The 21,635-nt window shown below is 41.5% G+C and overlaps 2 protein-coding genes across 2 annotated transcripts; one reads left to right on the top strand and one right to left on the bottom strand.

Annotated features, from left to right (window-relative positions):
• Nucleotides 1-16: 16 nt before the first annotated feature.
• Nucleotides 17-13,862, bottom strand: LOC306752657 (endosome/lysosome-associated apoptosis and autophagy regulator family member 2-like; the record flags this gene model as incomplete). Its single annotated transcript, XM_079236451.1, has 22 exons — nucleotides 17-155; nucleotides 377-539; nucleotides 1,001-1,179; nucleotides 1,857-1,983; nucleotides 2,154-2,255; nucleotides 2,329-2,425; nucleotides 2,512-2,701; nucleotides 2,853-3,026; nucleotides 3,539-3,811; nucleotides 4,591-4,728; nucleotides 4,886-4,988; nucleotides 5,143-5,233; nucleotides 5,722-5,850; nucleotides 6,103-6,283; nucleotides 7,150-7,238; nucleotides 7,985-8,134; nucleotides 8,360-8,465; nucleotides 8,628-8,717; nucleotides 9,600-9,747; nucleotides 9,828-10,017; nucleotides 10,094-10,214; nucleotides 13,761-13,862. 22 exons carry the CDS (start codon nucleotides 13,860-13,862, stop codon nucleotides 84-86), a joined length of 3,015 nt encoding a protein of 1,004 aa, XP_079092577.1. The 3' UTR covers nucleotides 17-83.
• A 2,610-nt stretch (nucleotides 13,863-16,472) lies between these two features.
• On the top strand, nucleotides 16,473-18,966 carry klhl42 (kelch-like family, member 42; the record flags this gene model as incomplete). The annotated part of the gene is made up of 3 exons (XM_079236148.1): nucleotides 16,473-17,236; nucleotides 17,308-17,501; nucleotides 18,518-18,966. The coding sequence occupies 3 exons, from the start codon at nucleotides 16,473-16,475 to the stop codon at nucleotides 18,964-18,966; spliced, it is 1,407 nt and encodes a 468-aa protein (XP_079092274.1).
• Nucleotides 18,967-21,635: the final 2,669 nt, after the last annotated feature.

Here is a 21,635-nt window from a genome sequence, read left to right as displayed (position 1 = left end):
AAACAGAGGTCCGTATCGGTGCCCCCCCCCCCAAAGGACAGGTTATGACATCATGGCTGCTCCTCCATTACTCCACTCTCGGTTTATCCCAGGACCCATCGATCACACTGAGGGGAGTTCAGCTGCACAGACTCGCAGCGGTCTCTCGCCTCGTGCTGCAACACACACACACACACACACACACACACACACACACACACACACACACACACACACACACACACACACACACACATCAAAAGATGTTACGTTAAATCTATATATAAACATTCATGGTTCCCAGAGGATGAATCCTAATGACCTTTGGTGACCTTGCGCATTCATCACAGACAGAATCATGCAGTGCAACAACATGTACCACAAGTCAGAGTCCCACCTTGCTAGCGATGGCCCGCAGCTTCCCCAGCAGGGAGGGCTTCTTGGTGTAGACCACGTCGTCGTCGGGTTCCTCCCCTTCAACCAGAGCGCAGCTGTCTGCAGCCGGCAGCTCACAGTCCTTGTTGGCAGACATCACCAGGCGGGAGTACTTGTACTCCAGTCTGCACACAGACCACAGGGACGCCGTCATCCAGAGACAGCGTGTTATTAGCGCAGCGACAACATCCAGTGTTTAAAGGCAGATACCAACGCTTTTTAAACTGGAAAAGCTGACATTCATGACAATAGTTTAATCCTAAAAAATCAAAGTTCTTCTAAAAGAGCACTCAAACGAAGATAATCTCTCTTCTCCCTTCTCTACAATCTGCAAAACTGGAACTTCTTCAGACCTCTACAACACAAAAAGACGTCTTCAAAAAACAGACTGCTTCATTTTAAGAGATCACATCCAAAAAGCTGGTTAATAAAACCAAAGATTATGTGATTTATGTAAAAAAAAAACAATATATATTGTCTTTAGGTGACAGCTCCGCCTTTAAATAACAATTCAAAGCCATCTTAATGAGCGTGTTGGCTCGCGGCTGAGATTGGCGGTGGCGTCCGATTGCCGGTTGCCTCTCACCTCTTGTTTTTCTTCCAGAAATAGCAGGTGAGGGAGATGAGGAGCACGGCGACGAAGGCCCCGCCTCCGACCCCGACCTTCAGCCACAGAGCGATGGCCTCGCACGGAGAGGAGCTCCTGGCAGGCAGCGGCGCGCCTTTGGTGCACAGCTTGGGCTCGTTCCACATGTACAGCGTCTCCTGCAGAGTTACCACATGTTTTGCCCCTGTCATTTGGATTCATTACTAAAATGAGCAGAAGTGTGCGTTTAGTTTTTTTTTTTGCTTGAAGATCTGACAACGTAAAGGAACGACTTTGTTTTGGGATGAAAAATTCACAATATCAATTTAGTTTTAGCAGAATTTTCAATGCAAAACACGAACCAACCGACGAGAAGAATCTTCTTTATTTCACCACCACGTCTAATTTATCTTAGTTTTGATAAATGGGATTTTCATATGGTTTATTTAAATCAAAACACGTTTTATTTGTACTATTAAATTAAACTTTCATGAAGCACAAAGAGGTTTTTGTTGTGTTTCCACCTGAGGGAATTAAAATAATAGTTTAAACTGAATGATGCAGCTATATCCAGTCGAACTGAATCATTTACACGTTGAAAGAAAAAGAAAATTGTGGGTTTGAGGAGCTTATCATTGAATCTGAATACTGAGCCTTTATCAAATATATTTAGTCCGTTCCTTAAATAATTATTTATAATTTCTATGCTGGATAAACATTTGCAAAAATAGTTAATTCGTCGCTCTTCAATCACCAATTCATGCTTGGGAATTAAAACTACTGTAACACATTCCCTGTTTGGATCAGATCATCATGGGGTCATGTGACAGATGTCATGTGACAGAATGTGTGTCACCTGGACGCCCCTCTTGCACGCTCCCTCTATCCGGTGGTAGTCGTCCTCGGCGCAGAGCGGACAGGCGCTGGCGCTCTCCCACAGGAAGTTAAACGTACATCCATTGCATGTTCCCGCCGGACAGGAGCTGCACAGGCAGAAGTTCTTTTCATTTTCTCACAGAATTTAACTTCTTGTGTTCATTTTGTGCAAAATATGTGTATTTCATGTATATTATACAGTTGGTTCACGCTCATTTGGCCTCATCTAAAAAAAGAAAGGTGTTTTTTGTCATCCATAGAGTACATTATAAGCTACCTGGGCACCGCCAGCTCTCCTCGTTCAGACTTCTCGGGGTTACAGCGGACGGTGATGACTGAACTGCGTCCCTGATCACACGAAGCCGTGGCCTGCGTTGACCTGAAAGAAAAATAAGTTAACAAATAACAGAAACACACACACTCACTCACTCACTCTGTGTCTCATATTGTACCTGTAGAAGAAGTTGATGTCTGGAACCTCTTTCCACTTTCCCGGAAAAAGATCTGGTGCAGCGTTTACCCGATCCAGGACCGAGTCCACTGTCGCTCCTGGAAAGAAACATGGCCGACGATATCAAAGGCAACTTCGCAAGGTAATAATCCACATAAGAGCCACATTTTAACAAGCGTCGTACCGATGAACGAGTCCGCGAGGCTGATGGACTGGGAGGAAATGGCCATCCTGAAACCCCGCCCATCCGCTGGGATGATGGTTGATTGACAGGTGAAGCTGTCCACCGAGTTGACCAGCTGAGCCGAGTCGCTCTGGTCGTCCTTGATGGACACGTCGGTGACGTTGTCGGTGCAGACGGCGGCTCTCTTCCCCTGAAGCAGACACACACACAGGCAGATAGCAGGAAAATGATCTTATATAAAATAATATTTGAAGCGAGTAAAGAGAAGTAATGCTGACACACACACAAAAAAACGCATTTCTTAGTCTTGCTTTCATACGAGACGGATGTGTGCGAGTCACCTCGTGGCCACACAGGCTGATGTTGAACAGGTGAAGGTACTTTGTGCCTTTAGAGGTGAAACTCGGCCCGATGGTCAGCGAGGCCACGTCGCTCAGGGGGCTGAGGTCAAAGGTCAGTGTGCGGTTGTTCTCTGTGTGGGAGAAGGAGCAGTCGCTGTAGCAGCGAGAGTGTTCCTGAAAGAAAACAAACACATGAACTCTCAACCACTATTCAGAAAACACAACACGTGCATATAGTGACTATATATACTGCAATTTTTTGGTAAGTTAACATGTTTTTTGTTTCAGGAAACCTCTTTCTAGTCCCCTATACACATTGTAAATGAACCTCATGTGGCACCTGGGAAGTTTACAAATCATTTTGTGTGTTTTTTGCTATCAGAATCATGGAGGGAGCCCAATATGGTTATTATAGAAATTATAGAAGTCTTAGTAGTCTTTTGTGGCCCAACAAGGACACACAATCCCAAGGTTGAGAAACTGTGGCTTGATTAGACCAGAGTAGACATTATTTATTTCCCAAAACGTCTTTAATAATGCTTGGATCAGATTATTCCTGATTTGATATTAATTTGCATTGGACTTTTTTTTTAATGAAAAATAAAGGTTTTCGTCGAAAAATCTACTACTATTTTCAAAGTAAGGGATCAAAACTAAGATTGTCTTCGTATCCCAGAGGAGGCTACCTTGTTGCTAATGCTTCCAGGCCCGCAGGCGACACATGCATCCTGGCCGAAGGTGAGGCGCCCCGCCAGGTGTGTGTTGGGCGGACACTCCTGGCACCGGTTGGTGTTTGTGTCGATGTAAAAACCAGCAGGGCACGGCACGCAGGAGGAGCCGGCCCGCTGGGAGTTCTGGGGCACCAGAGCGCAGGCCCGGCACGCCGACGCGACCCCGTCCAGCACGTTAGTCACGCTGATGGAGTACAGCTTCACCATGTCGCTGACGTAGCGACGCACCTGCACACATGCAGGCACGGGACAGGGGTAGAAACATGGAAGTGCATTTATGTTCTGGATATCGAATGGAAGTTTGTGTTTTCCCTCATAGCAGTAATGCTGGTGATGTCATACAATTTATTTACACCGTCATAAAACTATACTTTAACGGTTATTTGCTCTTTGATGTTAAGCAACACACAAACATAAAGAAAACTATTTAGTAATTCAAAATAATAAATAAAATAATAATAACATGTTTTACTTAGAAAATAATAATGAGAATGACGTGGTTATTGGGAAAAAAATTATTGAATTTGTATATTTTTGGTATATTGTCGAGTTTTTAATGTTGTAAAAGACCCTTTTAAAACAGCTTAGGCTATAAATACTGTTTCATACTATAAAATGTAATCAAACACTGAATAAATAAACATTTTCAAATTAAAATGCGAACTAACTAACTTCTATTTTTACAATTTTTGCATTTATTATTTAAACATTTTAAGTATGACCTTATGAAGGGGCGAGATTCAAAGTTGAAGGATCACGAGAGTGATAATAATTCTTAAAGGGGGACATGAAACGCACTAAGTTTCATTCTAACACCTTCATCCAATAGACATTTCTCTAAAAGACAAGAATTTGGATTGAGCTAAAAGCAAATTCAGGAGCATCATTAGGATTCAAGAAAACAAGAAGAACGATTAACTAACTACTTAATCAATGAATACAGAGAATTAAATCCAGAGGCAGGACATTAAAGTGAAGAAGGGGTTTGTGTGTGTGACTCTGCTTACGTCCAGAGCGTGGTTGGTCCTCTGGAAGGCCCACGTGAACGTGACAGAGTCGTTCCTGGTCATGCTGTGCGAGTACGACTGTTTCACCTTACTGCCTTCCCAGGACTCCACCACTGTGGTGCTCTTCCTGTTCACATCCTGCAGGGGGCAGCACAGTACAACCGTTAGCTGGTGGGAAAATATCAAATACAAATGTGCAGAACACTGAAGAAATAAACTCGACTGGTTGAAATAAGTCACCTAATTACTACCTTTCTGCTCCACACACACAATCACACACAATCAAAGCACACACCATCATGAAGTAGAGCTCACACTCTCCAGAGCAGATGGTCTCGAACACAAAGGTGATCCAGCCAAACTCACTGCCCGTCATGCCTGAAAGGGAGGCTGGGACCCTGTGGCAGAGATTCAGGTGATACAGATGCAGAAAAGTGGTATTGTTTAGTGGATTTTAGACGGCAATGTCTTGATTTTCTCTTTTCGCCTCGTCCGAATTTATATCAAAAAGACTCACAAACCTCCAGATCTCCGGAGAGAGGACACACTTACTTGAAGCCAGGCACATGCAGGCTGAGGATGAGGTAGTCGTTATCTGAACTGCCGGCTCCGCTGCGAACGTGGTCCCCTGCCACCGCCCATCCTGATGCACACACATTACAGCTTGCATGAACACACACATATGATGCCGTTTTATTGCAGAAACATATATATATGCGAGTATCTGATCGGGGACTTAATGTGGAGAAAACAATCTCACCACAAAGTCCTTCTCATCACATGATCTTCATCAGTAGAAGAGAACGTTTTAGAGGTCCTTGATACTCAGACAAGACACCAATTGCTGATGAAGATCATGTGATAAGATGGAAAGCTCCAGAGCAGCTACTAAAGGGACCTGGTTTTCTTTACCGCTGTTACCAAGATCGAGAATGAACTTATAGTTGATAAATAGTATTAAGTTAGTTTCATAGTTATATATGTTAGTATAGTTGTAAGGTAGTTAGTAGATTTAGTTAGCAAGTATATAGTTGGTAGTTTTAGTTAGTTAGTTAGATATTAGGTGGTTGGTTATAGTTAGTTAGCAGAGAATGGGTGGTTAGTAGGTAGTTGATCATTTACAACGCTCACCATTCATGTCGTCACACTTGGAGTTGCCCACGTTGAAACAGGAAGTCTTCATGGTGGACGGCAACACGTTCCACCATTTATACTCGTAACCCAACACCGGCTCTGTACCTGCAGGGCACTCAGTGCACACTGACACACACACACACACACACACACACACACCAAAGCTTTATTTAGACACAACAAAGGTATGTTCCTGCTTGGTAAAACATTACGTTTGCACAAGAACCATCTTTTCAGGAGTTGATAACACAGCTGGGTGGCCTCTGTTTGCATGTGTAGCTAACGTTCCTAAGATAAATAGTGATTAAAAATCTCTGGTTGCATGAATGCAGCTCCAGGGCCTGGGTAGCAGGACATGCCAGGTGTGAGCAGGCGTACCGTAGGTGCCGTCGGAGAAGGTTCCAGGTGGGCAGGGCACGCAGTCGTTGCTGTTGCTGGTGTAGTAGCCGGGGTTGCAGGGCGGGCAGGGCTCCCTCTGCACCGCGGTGGGCAGCTCCACGGCCCCCGTGACGTTCTCCACACAGATCTTTGGCTCCACCCAACGATGCAACACCTGCGTCTGGAACCCACAGAGGATTTGCATCGCTCTAATACACTTAGTTATATGCACCTGGAGCATCGCAGACTCAGATGCATACAAACAACAACAGAGGGATACGTTTCTCCTCTGGTCTCCAACAGTCTGACTCAGCGCTTTCAGAGACGTGAATCAGAACAGGCCAAGGTCGTGGACGCGTGCCAGTGGGGTTGACTTTGGATCAGGTGACATGAAAAACGTTAACTAAGCTATTCATCATGTCCTTTCTCATCACATTGTGAGACTTCTCTAGTTTCTGATTAAATCCATTCTCTGTTTTTAATCAAATACAATGAAATGCAATGCAGTCTCATACTATTGCACTGTGTTTATTGTTATGCACCATTCACCTCACCATGTTCCTGGTATGTGTAACGTACTATCAGGGCCATCAGGGTTTTAGTCAACTATGATTTATATAGTTGATTAGTAGTTTTTCTTCATGCTGAATGATTTTTTTTAAAGAAGCGTAAGTGCGTATCCCATGCAAACATACGATTTAAAAGTTTGTGTGTGATTTTTAGTTGAGAAATATAGTTTTCAGCCCTGATAGTGTTTTAAATATAAAACCAGTTGCAGTTGTCTATACATTTCAAAATTGTGTAGTTTCAATTGCAATATGTTTGCTTCGTTTGGGTATGTTAATCAAGAAATTAAAAATCACCAAATTGTCAATTTATTAGATACTTAAAACTCTCTAGTGTTTGTGTGTCTCCTTGCATATTAAAAAGGTGAGGCTGTGTGTGTGTGTGTGTGTGTGTGTGTGTGTGTGTGTGTGTGTGTGTGTGTGTGTGTGTGTGTGTGTGTGTGTGTGTGTGTGAAAGGTAAAACGTGTGGATGCTGCTGACCTTCCCTTCGCTGTCGCAGGCCGTGTGGATCTGGAAATAATCCTTCTCTGAACACGGCGGCCTCACTTTACACTCGGCCCATCCCTCATCTGAGAGAGGAGGAGGAGGAGGAGACGATGAAGATCCAGGTCACAGTGATGCAGAGAAAGCAACCAGTGAGTTGTCTGGTATATCCATTAAATTAATTAATGTAATATTAGCTTTTATTTACAGAATGCAACACTTTAAATGTGAACACACATCTTTTGGAGTACAAACCTGTTCATTTCATAACTAAGAACTATTAAAGAAGCAGAAAAGTAGCAGAAGATCAATTCATCTATCACTAATATATTGTTATTATCTTGTCTGTGTTGGAAAAACCTAAAAATTTTAAAGGCAATATTATTTTTATTCAATTTTACTTAGTTAGTTAATTTTTACTCGGTTATTATTTACAATGAGTTAATTATGTGTGAAGTTAAAATATCATATCAAGTCAAGTTTAAAGTGGTTTATTTGATAATGAACACCATTATTTCAGTAATAGAATTACTTCCCATGGTAAATATGTTTGTCACAAACAATAATAACCAAATGGTATCATTATTAAGTTTTGTTTAAGATAAGTATTTGAGTAAAAAGTACTAGAAGCATGTACTTTTCAAGTATCATGATATTAACCCTCAGAAATCCCGTATCACATCAGCTCTATTAAGTTGCATGTAGGAATATTAAAAGAATGTTAAAAAAGCGAATCATACTTTTGTTATTATGTCATAAGCCATCAACACGAAGCACATGTGGTGAGAGTGAAAGGATTGAGGTCGGTGGTTCGAGGTGCACCGGTACGTACGTGAGTAGTAGTGTTCAGGGCAGCTGGTGCAGGACGACGCCCCTTTTGAGGAGAAAGTGTTGCTGAGACACGGCTGACAGGACGAGGAGCCGGGGGCCGAGCTGAACCAGCCGGGCCGACACAGGAAACACTCCGATGTGTAGGCGACGCCTGGACACACACACACACACACACACACACACACACAAAGTCATTTTTTACCTTTTGAACTGAAAGCAGTCCGGTTTTATCTCATTTAGTGTGCAGTAATTCCAGAGAGCAATTTATATCTGACGAGGGATCTTTGATTTGATCTCCACTTATTACACATCAAATATAAAATGGCACCGTTGAGGTCGTGAAGGCTTCACTGTGTGTGTTTGAGGTTGGCTCTACCCTGTATCTGGATGTGCTTGAGCAGCACGGGTTTGACCATCTTCCCTCCCACCAAGATGCCGGTGGTTCTCCAGTAGAGGATGTTCGTACCGGACTTCAGATTCACCTAAAAACAAACACGAAGACAACATGCACAGGGTGAAGCAAACACACACACACACACACACACACACACACACACACACACACACACACACACACACACACACACACACACACACACATCTTAATGCTTTCCCTACTAACACGAGCAGAGTCAGATACTCACTGTGTGTGTGTTCCACTCTCCAGTGTTAGTGGTTTTAATCCACTTCTGGTCATCGGTCTGAGCCATTTCCTGACACTGCTCGTTCTGGACCTGAACACATGTTGACATTTTAGCTTTTAGCCAAAACAGCTGCTTCTCTCTCTCTCTTCACAATATACATGCACTACTTAATTTGATATTATTGTAAACGTAAATAAATGGATTTGTTGAACACAAAAGAGAAGATATTTGAGCTAATAGCGTCTTTAACTTGTCACGCTTCCGTCATTTTTGAAGCATGAAAACTTAAAGAGACTATCAGTTTGAAAATGTCCTCCGTCTAAGAATCGTGAGTCAGATGAGAAGATTGATACCACTCTTATATTTGTCTCTTTAATATGAAGCTACAGCTAGCAGCCCATTAGCTTATCTTAGCACAAAGACTGGAAACTAGTGGGAGCAGCTAGCAGGCTAGCTTGTCACCACCGTGAGGTTACCAGACATTTTTACACAGAAGTTTTTGTATGAATAATAATTTAAAAAAATATATATATATATAACATAAATCAGTGATCTTTAGAGGTTGATTTTGTTACTTTTGGACAGAGAAAAGCGCGCAAGTTTCCTTCTGTTTCTTTATGCTAAACTATGCTATTTGCGGATTACAGCTTCATATTTAATTTACATGAAGAGTAGTTGAGCTTAATTCCAAATGTGTCTGTCTATTTCTGCAACTTATTCTTTCTCTCAAGATATATAAAAGCTTCTGAAATAGAAATGTACACAACCAATGCACCCTAAAACTCTTTATGAATTAAGTCACTTGGCCTGTGCATTTTATTTAAGCAGATTTAGGCAAATTCAGGATAATTTCTGTGGCATAATAATAATAATAATAATAAAACACCATTTAGGAAGCCAATATTAGCTTGATATATTGGCAAATGAATATCAGAGTATATTATATCGTAGGAAGCCTTTTAGGGCGCTTACATAGAACTCAAAGAAGATGTTGTTGTCGGGGAACTGGTAGGTAAAGGAGATGGAGCCCTTTTTCTCCAGGTGGACGGCGTAAACCAAAGACACTGTACACTCGTCGCGGTTGGACTCCAGATACACACCCTGCGGCGTCCATGATGAGCTGCAGAAAACAAAAATCAACAATACAGCTAAAAACAACAATGGCTGGACACCCAACTGGGATGTGAGGGTCTGCGTCACCTGTTACACGCCTGGATGTCCTCTCCACTCGGCCCGGGGTCCAAGAAGCTGGCCAGGCTGGTGAAGCCGGCGGGGATGGCGTCCCATTGGTCGAAACTGAGGCCGCTGCCCAGCGAGTACGAGCCGGCCGCACACGGCGTGCACTGCTGCGTGCTCATCTCTAGAAACATCCCGGCCGGACAGGAGAAGGCTGTGAGACGGTGAGAGGGAAGAGGGTCATGTTGATATGTGAACACACACACACAGATATGAACACACACACTTACAGCAGTCTGTTCCTCTGGTTGGAGGTGGAAGGTCTGAGCAGGAGTTTGGACTGAGCGGGATGGCGACCCTCCATCGTGACCCTGTGCTGTCACACTCTGTGTACTGGTAGTAGTAGTCGGTCTGCAGAACACACACACACACACACACACACACACACACACACACACACACACACACACACACACACACACACACACACACACACACACACACACACTAGGATCAATGCACCATCCACTGGATCACTTCGATCCAAACTGAAATATCTCCGCAGCAATTCAATATATTTGCATTCCTGTTTGCACAGACATTCATTGTCCCCTGAATATTTGAACTGGATGGATTGCAACTACATTTGGTGCACACGTTAATGTCATGTTTTCTTTTTTATAAACTATATTCAGATCTTTCCATTCAGAGGAATGTGTAGTAAGTTAACAGTGACATCTCACATTCCTTTTTTTTGCAGCCATGAAGTTGAATTCACATGAATGCACAAAAGCTGGTTTCAAAAGGGCCAAAATGGTGGCTGACCCCGATCACCACGGCAACCAACCCACTTGAACACTAATGGTCCAGCAGTCGTCCGCACAGACTTTCCAAGGACGGCCGGTTGTGACATTATTATGTCACATTATTATGTTATGTTATGCTTCAGCTTTTGAACTGATTGAACATTTATTTAGAGGAACATTTTGTCCAAAGCAACTTAATGAGCTGCTTTCAATCGCTATTCTAGAGCTAAAGATGACAACTAAAAGTGTGTTTTTATTATCCTTAAATCTAGTAATTGTATTACGTTACAGGTTATAAACCTGCTTTCAACATATTGATATTTTTTCTTAAATTTGAAACATTTTATTTTATGCTCTGTATCGTATTATCAAGGCTATTCTTTTTTCTTATAATTGTTTTTAAATACTTAAATTTAGAAAAATCTTTTAAAATAAAATCTGCACACTGTTTTACTTATCACTCATTTATTTGATCATGATTTAATACAACATTTTGGTAAAAACATATTAATACATATGTATTAAATAACTAAAACCAGCAGTAAAAAAAGAAAGTGTGCTGGAGTTTTTCACTTTAATTCATGTTTGGTAGCCCTCAGACGCACCAGTCACATATCATATTTTATCAGGATTTTGGGGGAAAAGCCAGCAGCTGGTTAGCTTAGCTTAGCTTAATTTAGCATGAAGACTAAAACCAGGGGGAAACAGCTAGCCCATGTCTAAAATTATTATTGCTATTTATAATATAAATAAGATAATACAACTATTCCTTTATTAGTCCCGCAGTGGGGAAATTGCAGGATTACAGCAGCAGACGGGTAAAGTGCAAACAAGAGACATATAGTAAAATAAAAAAACAATATAAATAAACAGTAAAACAGTAATAAAAACATTAAAAAATCCACAATAGCAATAGTATATACAGACAGAATCAAATGTATTTATATTAGTTGAAGTGATTAAAGTGACCAAAGTGATTGACGTGTTTTTGTGGTCTATTGCGAGCAGCTGGTTGTGTGTATATTGTGGTATATTTACAGTCATTGTGGTATTTAGACGTGGACTTTAGGTATTTTGCGGCTTTATAACACAGGAGGACAGTAAACAGATTTAACCTTGACTCCTTTTACCTTTGGTTTCTAAATTATGCAATTATTGCATAGATTAGTAGATCTCTTGCAAACACACACACACACACACACACACACACACACACGGACACACACACACACGGACGAGTGCCTCTTTAACGTATATAGCAGGACATCCTGCGGCGTCAACAAACAAGCGGGTCAGTGAAGGTGCTAATGGGTCCAACGGTGACACTAATAAAAAACACATGGGCTGATGTGTTTCGCTGGTCTCCCGGGTGACTCACGCTGGTTGTCATGGAGACTGATGGGAAGAAGCAGGAGCGGGGACAGGCGATGAAAATTCGACGCCATGACGAGCTCCGTCCTCTCTGAGTCGGGAGATTATAGGACCGTAGGTTTTGGGGGATTTGTGCGGACAACAGGAAAGATGGATACTAATCTTTTTCATCTGCTGATATTTTGTATTGAATGTTGGATGACAAAAGCATCTCTCTTAAAAAAATCTATAAAACAAAGAAATAGCTGTAAATTAGACCATCAATGTACATATTCACTAAGATATTTAACCAAATTCAACTGTAAATATGACAGAAGTGTTTACTGTTCATACTGTGCATAGCATAGCATAGCATAATATTGTTTTGTCTATCTTTTACACCACTGGTGTATTGTTTATTTGTTCATTTATCTTTACATATCTTTATGCACTTTTGCAATCTATATTATAGTTTGTTGTAATAAACTGTGAATTCTAAGCTTCATAATAGAACAATTGGATTAACCAATACAAAGTAATATTATACATTTATAAAAAAAAACTTGCTCAGGGGGAATTCACAAGCTACCCAGCAGATAAAATATAAAATAATTCAAATTAGCTTCAGCTTTCCCAGCTGTAACATTAAAGTGATGAACATATGTAATGCATCAATAATTACTTTCTTGTGTATATTTTTATGCTAATACGCTGGTACTTTTACTTCATTTCTAATGCAAGTACACGATCTGAATACTTCTTCGACCGCTGCTGTTAGCTTTGGTTAGCATAAATATGTTAAGCGTGGAAAAAAGCAGCCAGAAGGTGACAAAATCTAGCTAAAGCTAAAAAACTAACACATACAATTTTGTTTGTGAAATTTATACACAACGTAACTCTAAAAACTATGTGGGGGGTGCGCCAGACTGCTCCTTAGCTGGGAGCTTTATGCTAAGCTAAGATAATAAGCTACTGGCGGTAGCTTATTATTGAATGGAAAAATTGTAATGATTTGATTTTTTACTTTGAAGATTTAAATAGGTTTTTACATACATTGTGGAAAGATGTGGATGTTTATTTAAAAGATGTGAAGATTAAAATATTTTTCACACACATTGTGTTAAGATGTGGAAGTTTCTTTTTTAAATGAGTTTAAACATAAACTCAAAGATTTAAATGAGTTTCTACCTACATTGTGTTAAGATGTGGATGTTTCTTTTTTCTTTTTTAAATGAGTTTAAACATAAGTTCAAAGATTTAAATGAGTTTCTACATAAATTGTGTTAGGGTGTGGATGTTTATTTATTTATTTTAAATGCGACATCCTCGTTTTGCCTCTGGGCTCCATGAAAAAGCTGGATAACAAAAGCAGCATTGATCCGGTTCTCTCTCCCCATCCGCGGGGATCCTGGCCCGGGCTGGCCGGCAGGGGGCTGCCAGAGGAGGGATGCACAGCCAGAACAAGCGTCATCTCGGTCTGGAGCGTGTTTATCAACATCAACCACATTTTTAATCCGATGAGCTGCGTGCAGAGGACCGTGTGCTCGTGCATCCAAATTACAGTTGAGTCAAAACATGAAGATGGAAAACGACTTGTTGTGGGCTAATTGTAATTGTGCATTAGAGGGAAGCATTTTGGATATAATGTGGTTGTTAAATTCTGCATGCATGGCCATGTTCTTGATTTGATCACTGCATTAAATGATGGGACACACAATCGTATTTAATAGATGAGAATATTGATTAATAAAGTAGCATTTGCACATCAGGAGATAATAGTAATAACGGTCATTACGCTCACCTCATGGCACGGCCGCAGGTCGGCGGACACACATGACGTGAGGGCGGTGATGATGAGCGCCAGGCAGCGGGGGGACCGGGAGGCCCACGCCGGATCCCGCATCCTCAGCTCGGATCACTAACAGCCGGTTGTCCGCTGACTGGAGCCAGAAACATGAACCAGGCCGCGCGGTGAGCGGTTGTGTGTCGGTGTCATTGATGCGCTTCTCTCGCGCACCCTCCACCCACAACACCGTCAAGACGGACAGTGTGACAAAACAACATAAAAGTACTTCCGGGATTGACTTTCAAATTAAAACCCCTGTGTCTGTGATCCTTTGAATAAAGAGTGAGAATAAAGATTTGAAGAACGAAAATATGTGGTATAGTATAGGCAAATGTAGTACTCTTGTTGATATTCTGATGACCAATTATTATAATTTATTTAATTTAGTATTTTTTTATCCGCATGACTTAATTTTTTATTCTGCGACCTTTTGCAATGTGTAGCCTAATCATTGTTTCAGAAAGGTGCTCGACTCAGCTGTATAAACCGTGTATACTTTTAATTTATGATCCAGATATAATTGTTTTCTGTTGACCAGTAGCCTACTATTAAACGTGTATTTTTGTCGAACAATTAAAAACATGTGCTGACCCAGGTTTTACAAAGTTTCTTTTCTTTTTCAAACAAGAGACATTTTAATCTTTATTTGTTCATATAATTCGTAAGAGACGTCAACAGCATTTAACATGAATGCTACCATCTTATGTATTGTACCAAAATCATCTTAAAGCTAATTTTCACCTGCGTCTGCACACATTTCTACCATCGGCTACGAGGCTTTACAGTATTTCTACGCAGAAACTGCATTTCTAAACCCTGACGTTACTAAAGCTGCAAATACAAACTATATGCTGTTGTTCATGAAAGTGGGTTCACAGCTCGTTTATGTTTCATTACAGATCTAAAACATTGACACAAGTGAAGCTTTGAGTATCTTAGAGCATCCTTTCTTAAAATATATATCAAGCTGTATGCCTTTATTTTGAAGGCTCCGCCGTCTGCCTCAGCCTGGTGATTTATTGGTCTCTTCACTTCTCTCTCAGATAAAACCTCAGACAGTGACGCCAGAATGTGACAACGCACGTTATCTTGATTGACAGCTGGAAGTAGACAACGTCCCTACTGGCTGCTGATCTTATTATAACTCTGCACTGTCAAATGAGCTGGAGATTAACACTACAATTGTCCAAAACAATGCAGTTTATGGTTTATGATGATTGTGCATTATAATATGAATCCACTTTCAATATGTCGTTCTGGTAAAAGCAATATAATCTCCTACAAAGCCTCTAAACTCAGTTTATTTTAGAATGAGAATTAAATTAATCGAACTGGTGAAGATCTTTATTTAATTATTACATTTTTCAAAATAAAATATTCACAAGAGGAATGTTTTTGTGCCATGTCAGTGAACTCCAGGACATTGTTTCTCAAACTGAAAGTTTTACTGACCGACTCAGTGCCCTTGTAGGAAAATTAGGTCTTCAAATTAACATGTCAGACAAGAAGAGGCAAATGTATTTGCATACCATTCAAACAAATAGTGATTTGTATAAGACATAAACAAAAAGACCCCCAAACTATCAAATAATACATACATGCAACGTTTATGACGTCCACTATCCAGTAAAATCTCTTCCCCTGAAGTAAAGACTGACTAAAAACAGGGCTGTGAACACAAGACAGATGGTCTCATCAACTACTGGAACATTTATTCACACTGTGAGTTTGGGTAGTGGGTTGACAATTAGCACGTAAACTATTCTAGTAAACCGTTTACAAACCACTGCAGTCTAATTCTATTTGGTTGACATACATAATACACTCTCACTGGTGTAAAACCAGTGTACTGAAATCCAAAATTAAAAAAAAAAGTGTAATCCAGGATCCAAGCTAATTGTAATTTCTGCTGGGAAATTTAGGCGTATGTACTTTTGTGTAATATATATACTTAAAACAACAGGTGTAAACAACATTTAAGGAAATGAAAAGAGTCAAAATGAGTGCATGTATTCAATATTGTAGAATATAAGGTATTACACATTACACAATAACCAATTTTGCATATCACAATTACAGTTTTCTGTATTGTATTTGTTGATTTTGGAAATATGTTCTGTTTACTTCTATTGTTTTACGCTAGTTTGATTTAATTTCTTTACATTTAGATTTGTTGCAGTGAACCTGTTTCTTTTTTTTATTTTCTTTTGTGAACAATAGCGTTGTGTCTTAATAACAGTGTCTCACGATGTGGAGCTATTCCTCCATCCACCAGCAGGTGGCGGCAGCACACAAGCAGCAGCGCTACAAAAAAACATCCCCACGAAGAAGCATAAAACCCGGAAATGACGTCCGGTGCAGCGCAGAATCAAAACAGTAGAAATTTGACAGCTCAACACTGCCCCGCAAAAGTCTTATAAAATGGGAAACGTGACTGTCAGCGGCCGAAATAAACTACCGTGTTTAACCAACGTTTAACGGCTAACGGCAGTTGCTCCATGGCGGGCTACGGGCTCAACATGACCATATATAGACCGGCCACGGGGCTCCCTCGCCGGTGAAATGTAAACAGTGTCTCGCGGAGGAGGCTGAAAAAAAGGGGCAAGCAAAAACAAAAGCCTGGAAGAAGAAGAAAAACAACAACAACACAAACACGCTCTCTTCGTCATGTCATCTGAGCAGATTATTGCCATCGTCATGGATGACAAGATCTACGAGGTGAATAAAAAGAAGCTGATAGAGAAGAGCGACTACTTCCGCGCGCTGTACAGCTCCGGGATGAGGGAGTCCACGGAGGACTCGGTGCAGCTGCAGGGGCTCAGTGTCCCCGGCCTGGAGCTGGTCCTGGAGTTCATCAACACCTCCAAGGTCCAGGTGGTCAACGAGACCCTGGAGGACCTGATTGAGACCGCCTCCTTCCTCCAGGTCACCTCCATCCTCAAGCTCCTCACCTCGGAGATCCGCCTGGACAACTGCGTGGAGCTGTTCAGCCTCTCGGAAGTCTACGGGACTCACGACCTGCGTCACGCTTGCCTCAAATACATGAGCTGCTACTATCATCCCATGCTGAGGCAGCCAGAGTTCAGCAGCCTCCCCTCTGCGGTCCGAGAGCAGGTCAGAGAGATGCGCATGAAAGGCACCGCCACCCTGGTGGCCATCGGGGACTTCACCTGCCTCTCCCTGGACATGCCGGATCAGGATGAACCCTGGTCCATGCTGAGGTACGGGGAGGTGGAGCAGCGATGGAAACCGCTCGCCAACAACTTGCCTCCAGATATGATCAACGTCAGAGGATACGGCTCGGCCGTCCTCGACAACTACCTGTTCATCGTGGGCGGCTACAGGATGACCAGCCAGGAGATCTCGGCGGTGCACTGCTACAACCCCTGTAGGAACGAGTGGAACCAGGTGGCTCCGCTCAACCAGAAGAGGTATAACCCTTCCACTCTCCAACACATCAGTAGCTGCTGTCGTGTGTCACTTACTGCATCCTCTCCTCCAGGTCCAACTTCAAGCTGCTGGCAGTGCAGGGCAAGATGTACGCTGTCGGAGGCCAGAGTCTGGGCACGGTGGAGTGCTACAGCCCAGAGCAGGACTGGTGGACCTGCGTGTCCTCCATGCCCGACCCACTGGCCGAGTTCTCTGCCTGCGAATGCCGGGGGATGATCTACGTCATGGGAGGATACACTGCAAGAGGTGAACTCAAATCAGTAGACAGACACACTATCACACACACACACACACAGTGTTACACACATGCACTTACAAACTGTGGCCCATTCAAAATGATCAGAATCCTTTATTGCAGAGTACGTTGCACATTCAAGGAATTTGACTTGGTGGAAGGTGCATGGCAATAAACACAGTGAAATAATCAAGACATATTTTATAGATAAATATTGTAAACAAACAGATAACAGTACATTGAAACAAGTATATGTTATTAAGTAAAAGTCAGGTCTCGGTCCTGATGGACCGCATCCTCCCGGCTGTGTATTAATTATTACAATGTCGGGTGAGATCAGGATGTTTGTATGTACACTTCATGCTACATACACGTTGGTATTTATTGGTGGTTGTTGTTCAGAGCTGGTCTAATTTAAACAGACTCCTAATTAGTTTTATTTTTTTATTATTATTATATATTTTCGTATTTTCTATTTTTTTTAAATTCTTTTTTATTGTAAAAATAAAAAGACAATGCATAGGCATAACATCAAGAGGACGACAAAACAGTGAGATGCAAGCCAGCAAAACATCATGTATTCAGGGTATAGAAGTACGGTGTGTGTGTGTGTGTGTGTGTGTGTGTGTGTGTGTGTGTGTGTGTGTGTGTGTGTGTGTGTGTGTGTGCGTGTTTCTTATTTCAACTAAAAAAAAAGGTACAAAGTATAGATGAGGGCAGATTCATATGTATGTGCGTATGCGTGTATGCATGCACGTGGGTTTCAATTTGGTTTCAGGCTAAAATGTAATATTCATATATTTTCTATTCTTAAATGACGTCTTATACCGTTGCTCTGTGTTTATTGTCACCAATCACCAAGCCAAATTCCTTGTATGTGCAAATGTACTTGGTAATAAACCGTTTCTTAGAAGAACTTCCTCATACAGGCGGGTTTGTATTCATTGGTGGTTGTTGTGCTCTGCATGTCTTCTGAAACAAGTTTTGTCAGTTTCACGTCATGTTTATTTTTGTTGCTGTCTGACAGACAGGAACACGAGCGTCCTCCGTTACTGCCCCGCCTCCGACACCTGGGCGGTGTTCCGCAGCTGTTCGGCGCACATCCGCAAGCAGCAGATGCTCTCCGTGGAGGACACCATCTACCTGGTGGGCGGCTACACCCACGAGCTGCAGTTCGGCCAGCGGCGTCCCAGCCAGACGGAGGACGTGCTGACGGTGCAGTCCTACAACGTCTCCACGGGCGAGTGGGTCCAGCTGAAGGAGAACACGTCCAAGTCGGGCCTGAACCTGACGTGCACGCTGCACAACGACGGCGTGTACATCATGAGCCGGGACGTCAGCCTGCCCACCAGCCTGGAGCACCGCGTCTTCCTCAAGTACAACATCTTCTCGGACGCCTGGGAGGCCTTCCGCCGCTTCCCGGCTCTGGGTCAGAACATGCTGCTCTGTTCGCTTTACCTCCCCAGCGTGCTGTGATCGAGAGCGCTGATGGGAAAGACTCAAAGCTGGTGCGGCCCATGCGGCATCGCTGTGTGTGTGTGTGTGTGTGTGTGGCTCGCTTGTTCTCGCACACAATGGGCCTCTGTGGCGTTAGTGGGAACAGTGTGCGGGCTGCCAGGTGCAACGCCCTGTGACCTTTGTGCCTCGACAAAAAAAGAAAGACGCACTACATTGTACATACTGCTGTGGATGCAAAAACAAAAAGCTACAATGACAAGTATGAAAAGTGATGAAGCGCCAACAGCATCATAACAGCCAGCCCCAGTTTGTGCCTCTCATGTAATAACATTACAGTGGAAATCATTTAACCATCTGATTCAGATTATGTCTGCTGCACACAAAAACTATATTATTATTATTTTGTATTATTAATACATTTTATATATATATATATGTATATATTTATTTTTCCCAAAGCCCAGTCACCTGGACGGGTAGCAAGTATTATTTAATTGTGCAGCAGACAAATATTTTCTTATCCAGATGGGTATTGTTTTAAGATTCTGGAACAATCTCTGTTATTTAACAACCTTCTGGGATTATTTATGTGACGGATGGTTACCGCTGTCGAGTCTAATGCTAACACAGGACACTCAGACCAAGCGGGGCTACGTAACGGCATGCTTTTAAATCTATGGGTCACAATATTCCCAATGTTTACACTCCAAATATGGCATTGGCGTAGTCCGTTAATCCAAAATTCACTACCAACCTTAAAATATCTCGGAAACAAAACACATTTCCTGTCTGAACATAGATAATCATAAGAAATGTCTTTGGTTTTACACTGCCAGTGTTATGGGTATAAGAGATTCCTGGAGAGTTGTGGTGATGAGGGAGCTTAACCTGTTGTGTGTGTGTGTGTGTGTGTGTGTGTGTGTGTGTGTACACTTTGCACAGTCTTATTTTTCCAGAGATAGACTAAGCTAAGCTTAAAGCGCAATTCCATGAAATGATCGATGTGCCTTCTGCGACCTCAGTTAATGGAACATGATAAAAAAAAGAAAAAGCACAAAATGCAAGACTTTGTCACATTGCCAGCAACTGACCAAAACTGCTGTGTTTGATTCCTATTTATTTCTTCTGCTAAAGCAGATTTTGTTTTCATGAAGGTACATTTCAGTTCCTTGCTTAAGGAACGGCGCTGCAGAGACGTGACAAATGAGCCTCAAAGCAAAACTTATTTCTGAAACCCTGAAGTTTTATGTCAAAGCAGCACTTTCAATGTTTGATTCAGTGGATTTCAGATTGTCTCTGCATCACTTATTTGTTTGACAGTTTGGGAATTAAGGTCATGATAATAAAGATGATTTTCAGGGGTCTGTTTTGCTATTTGTTCTGTTTATAATGCGCAATTTCTGCATTTTCTTTCATGAAAGAAATCCACAGAGAACAGGCTGATCATAACATCTAACATCTGTCATGTGACATCTTAAGGTACATCAAAAGCAAAGTTATTTTCCGAGTGAACAGACCTAAATTATTACAAAAGAGTGCATGAGCCTGGTAAATGATTACATGTAATGATGATGAACGGCCTGGTTTTTACAATAGAGTTCACTGTGTCATCATTATTTAAAACAAGAAAAAGAAATATCCCACAGCCCATGACTTTTTAAGATGGTATGTTTTGTCTGAACCCAAATATTTTACAATTTACAGTAATTTAAAACAGGAAAACTCAAACATCAAACATGCCTGAATATATTTCTCCGTCGGGAATATTCATAACAAGGTTAGCACTTGATACCAAGATCGCATCATCTCCAAAAAAAGGCTGCATGTGTCCCTTTATGGTGATAAAGTGCCATCTATATTTATATTTTTAAACAGAAAATGAAAACTCATCCAGTCTGGCTTTTATGTGTTTTATCTTTGTATTATTAATTCTGATTGTATAGTGCCTTATGTGTTTTTATGCAATGGTTTTAGTATTTATATATATTTTATTTATTACAATATTTTTGCTTTAAACTTAAAAGAAAAGAGGCGACCAGCAGGGGGCAGCACATTCTTTCTAAACAATAAATATCTCAGCAGTTTCACAGTATCTTCTGCTTCACCTTCACAGGGACTGTCTCCTTCAAATAAATAGCATATATATATATATATATATATATATATATATATATATATATATATATATATATATATATATATATATATATAAAAAAGGCTTTCATTTTTGCATCAACATGCATTTGCTGAAAAAAAACACTCCTAAAATGCAATGAAAAACATGCAAATGTATAAAGTCTTTGGTCTCACAGGAAACCCTCCATACCTGTAGGCTGAACCATCTGCATTTTAAAATATGTGTCATCGTCTAGAGGTCGCGAACGCAGATGGATTTGATATGTTTAGCTTTGGTTGGTGTGGATGGTTGAAATTGGGTTTCTCTAATTCCCGGTGGAGGCAGAGTGGAGATCGATTGTTGCCTCCAGTGATTGTGATTGATCCTCTGATCGGGGTCAGAGCACAGACATGTCTCTCACACCTCCACCGCTCAGGATGCTGCAAACTGTGTTGGGCTTTAAAAACAAGATACAGAGGGACAGAATGTCACTTTTAGGACTCAAAGATGCAGAGAACCTGCTTCTAGCTGCGTATAGATGACAGTATTCCCGTGGCTTTATCGTAGAGTG

This window comes from Taurulus bubalis (genome assembly GCF_910589615.1).
Source record: "Taurulus bubalis genome assembly, chromosome: 20".
In the NCBI taxonomy this organism is placed as follows: domain Eukaryota; kingdom Metazoa; phylum Chordata; class Actinopteri; order Perciformes; family Cottidae; genus Taurulus; species Taurulus bubalis.
Note: the sequence above shows the minus strand (reverse complement) of the source record. Positions and strands in the feature narration are given on the sequence as shown.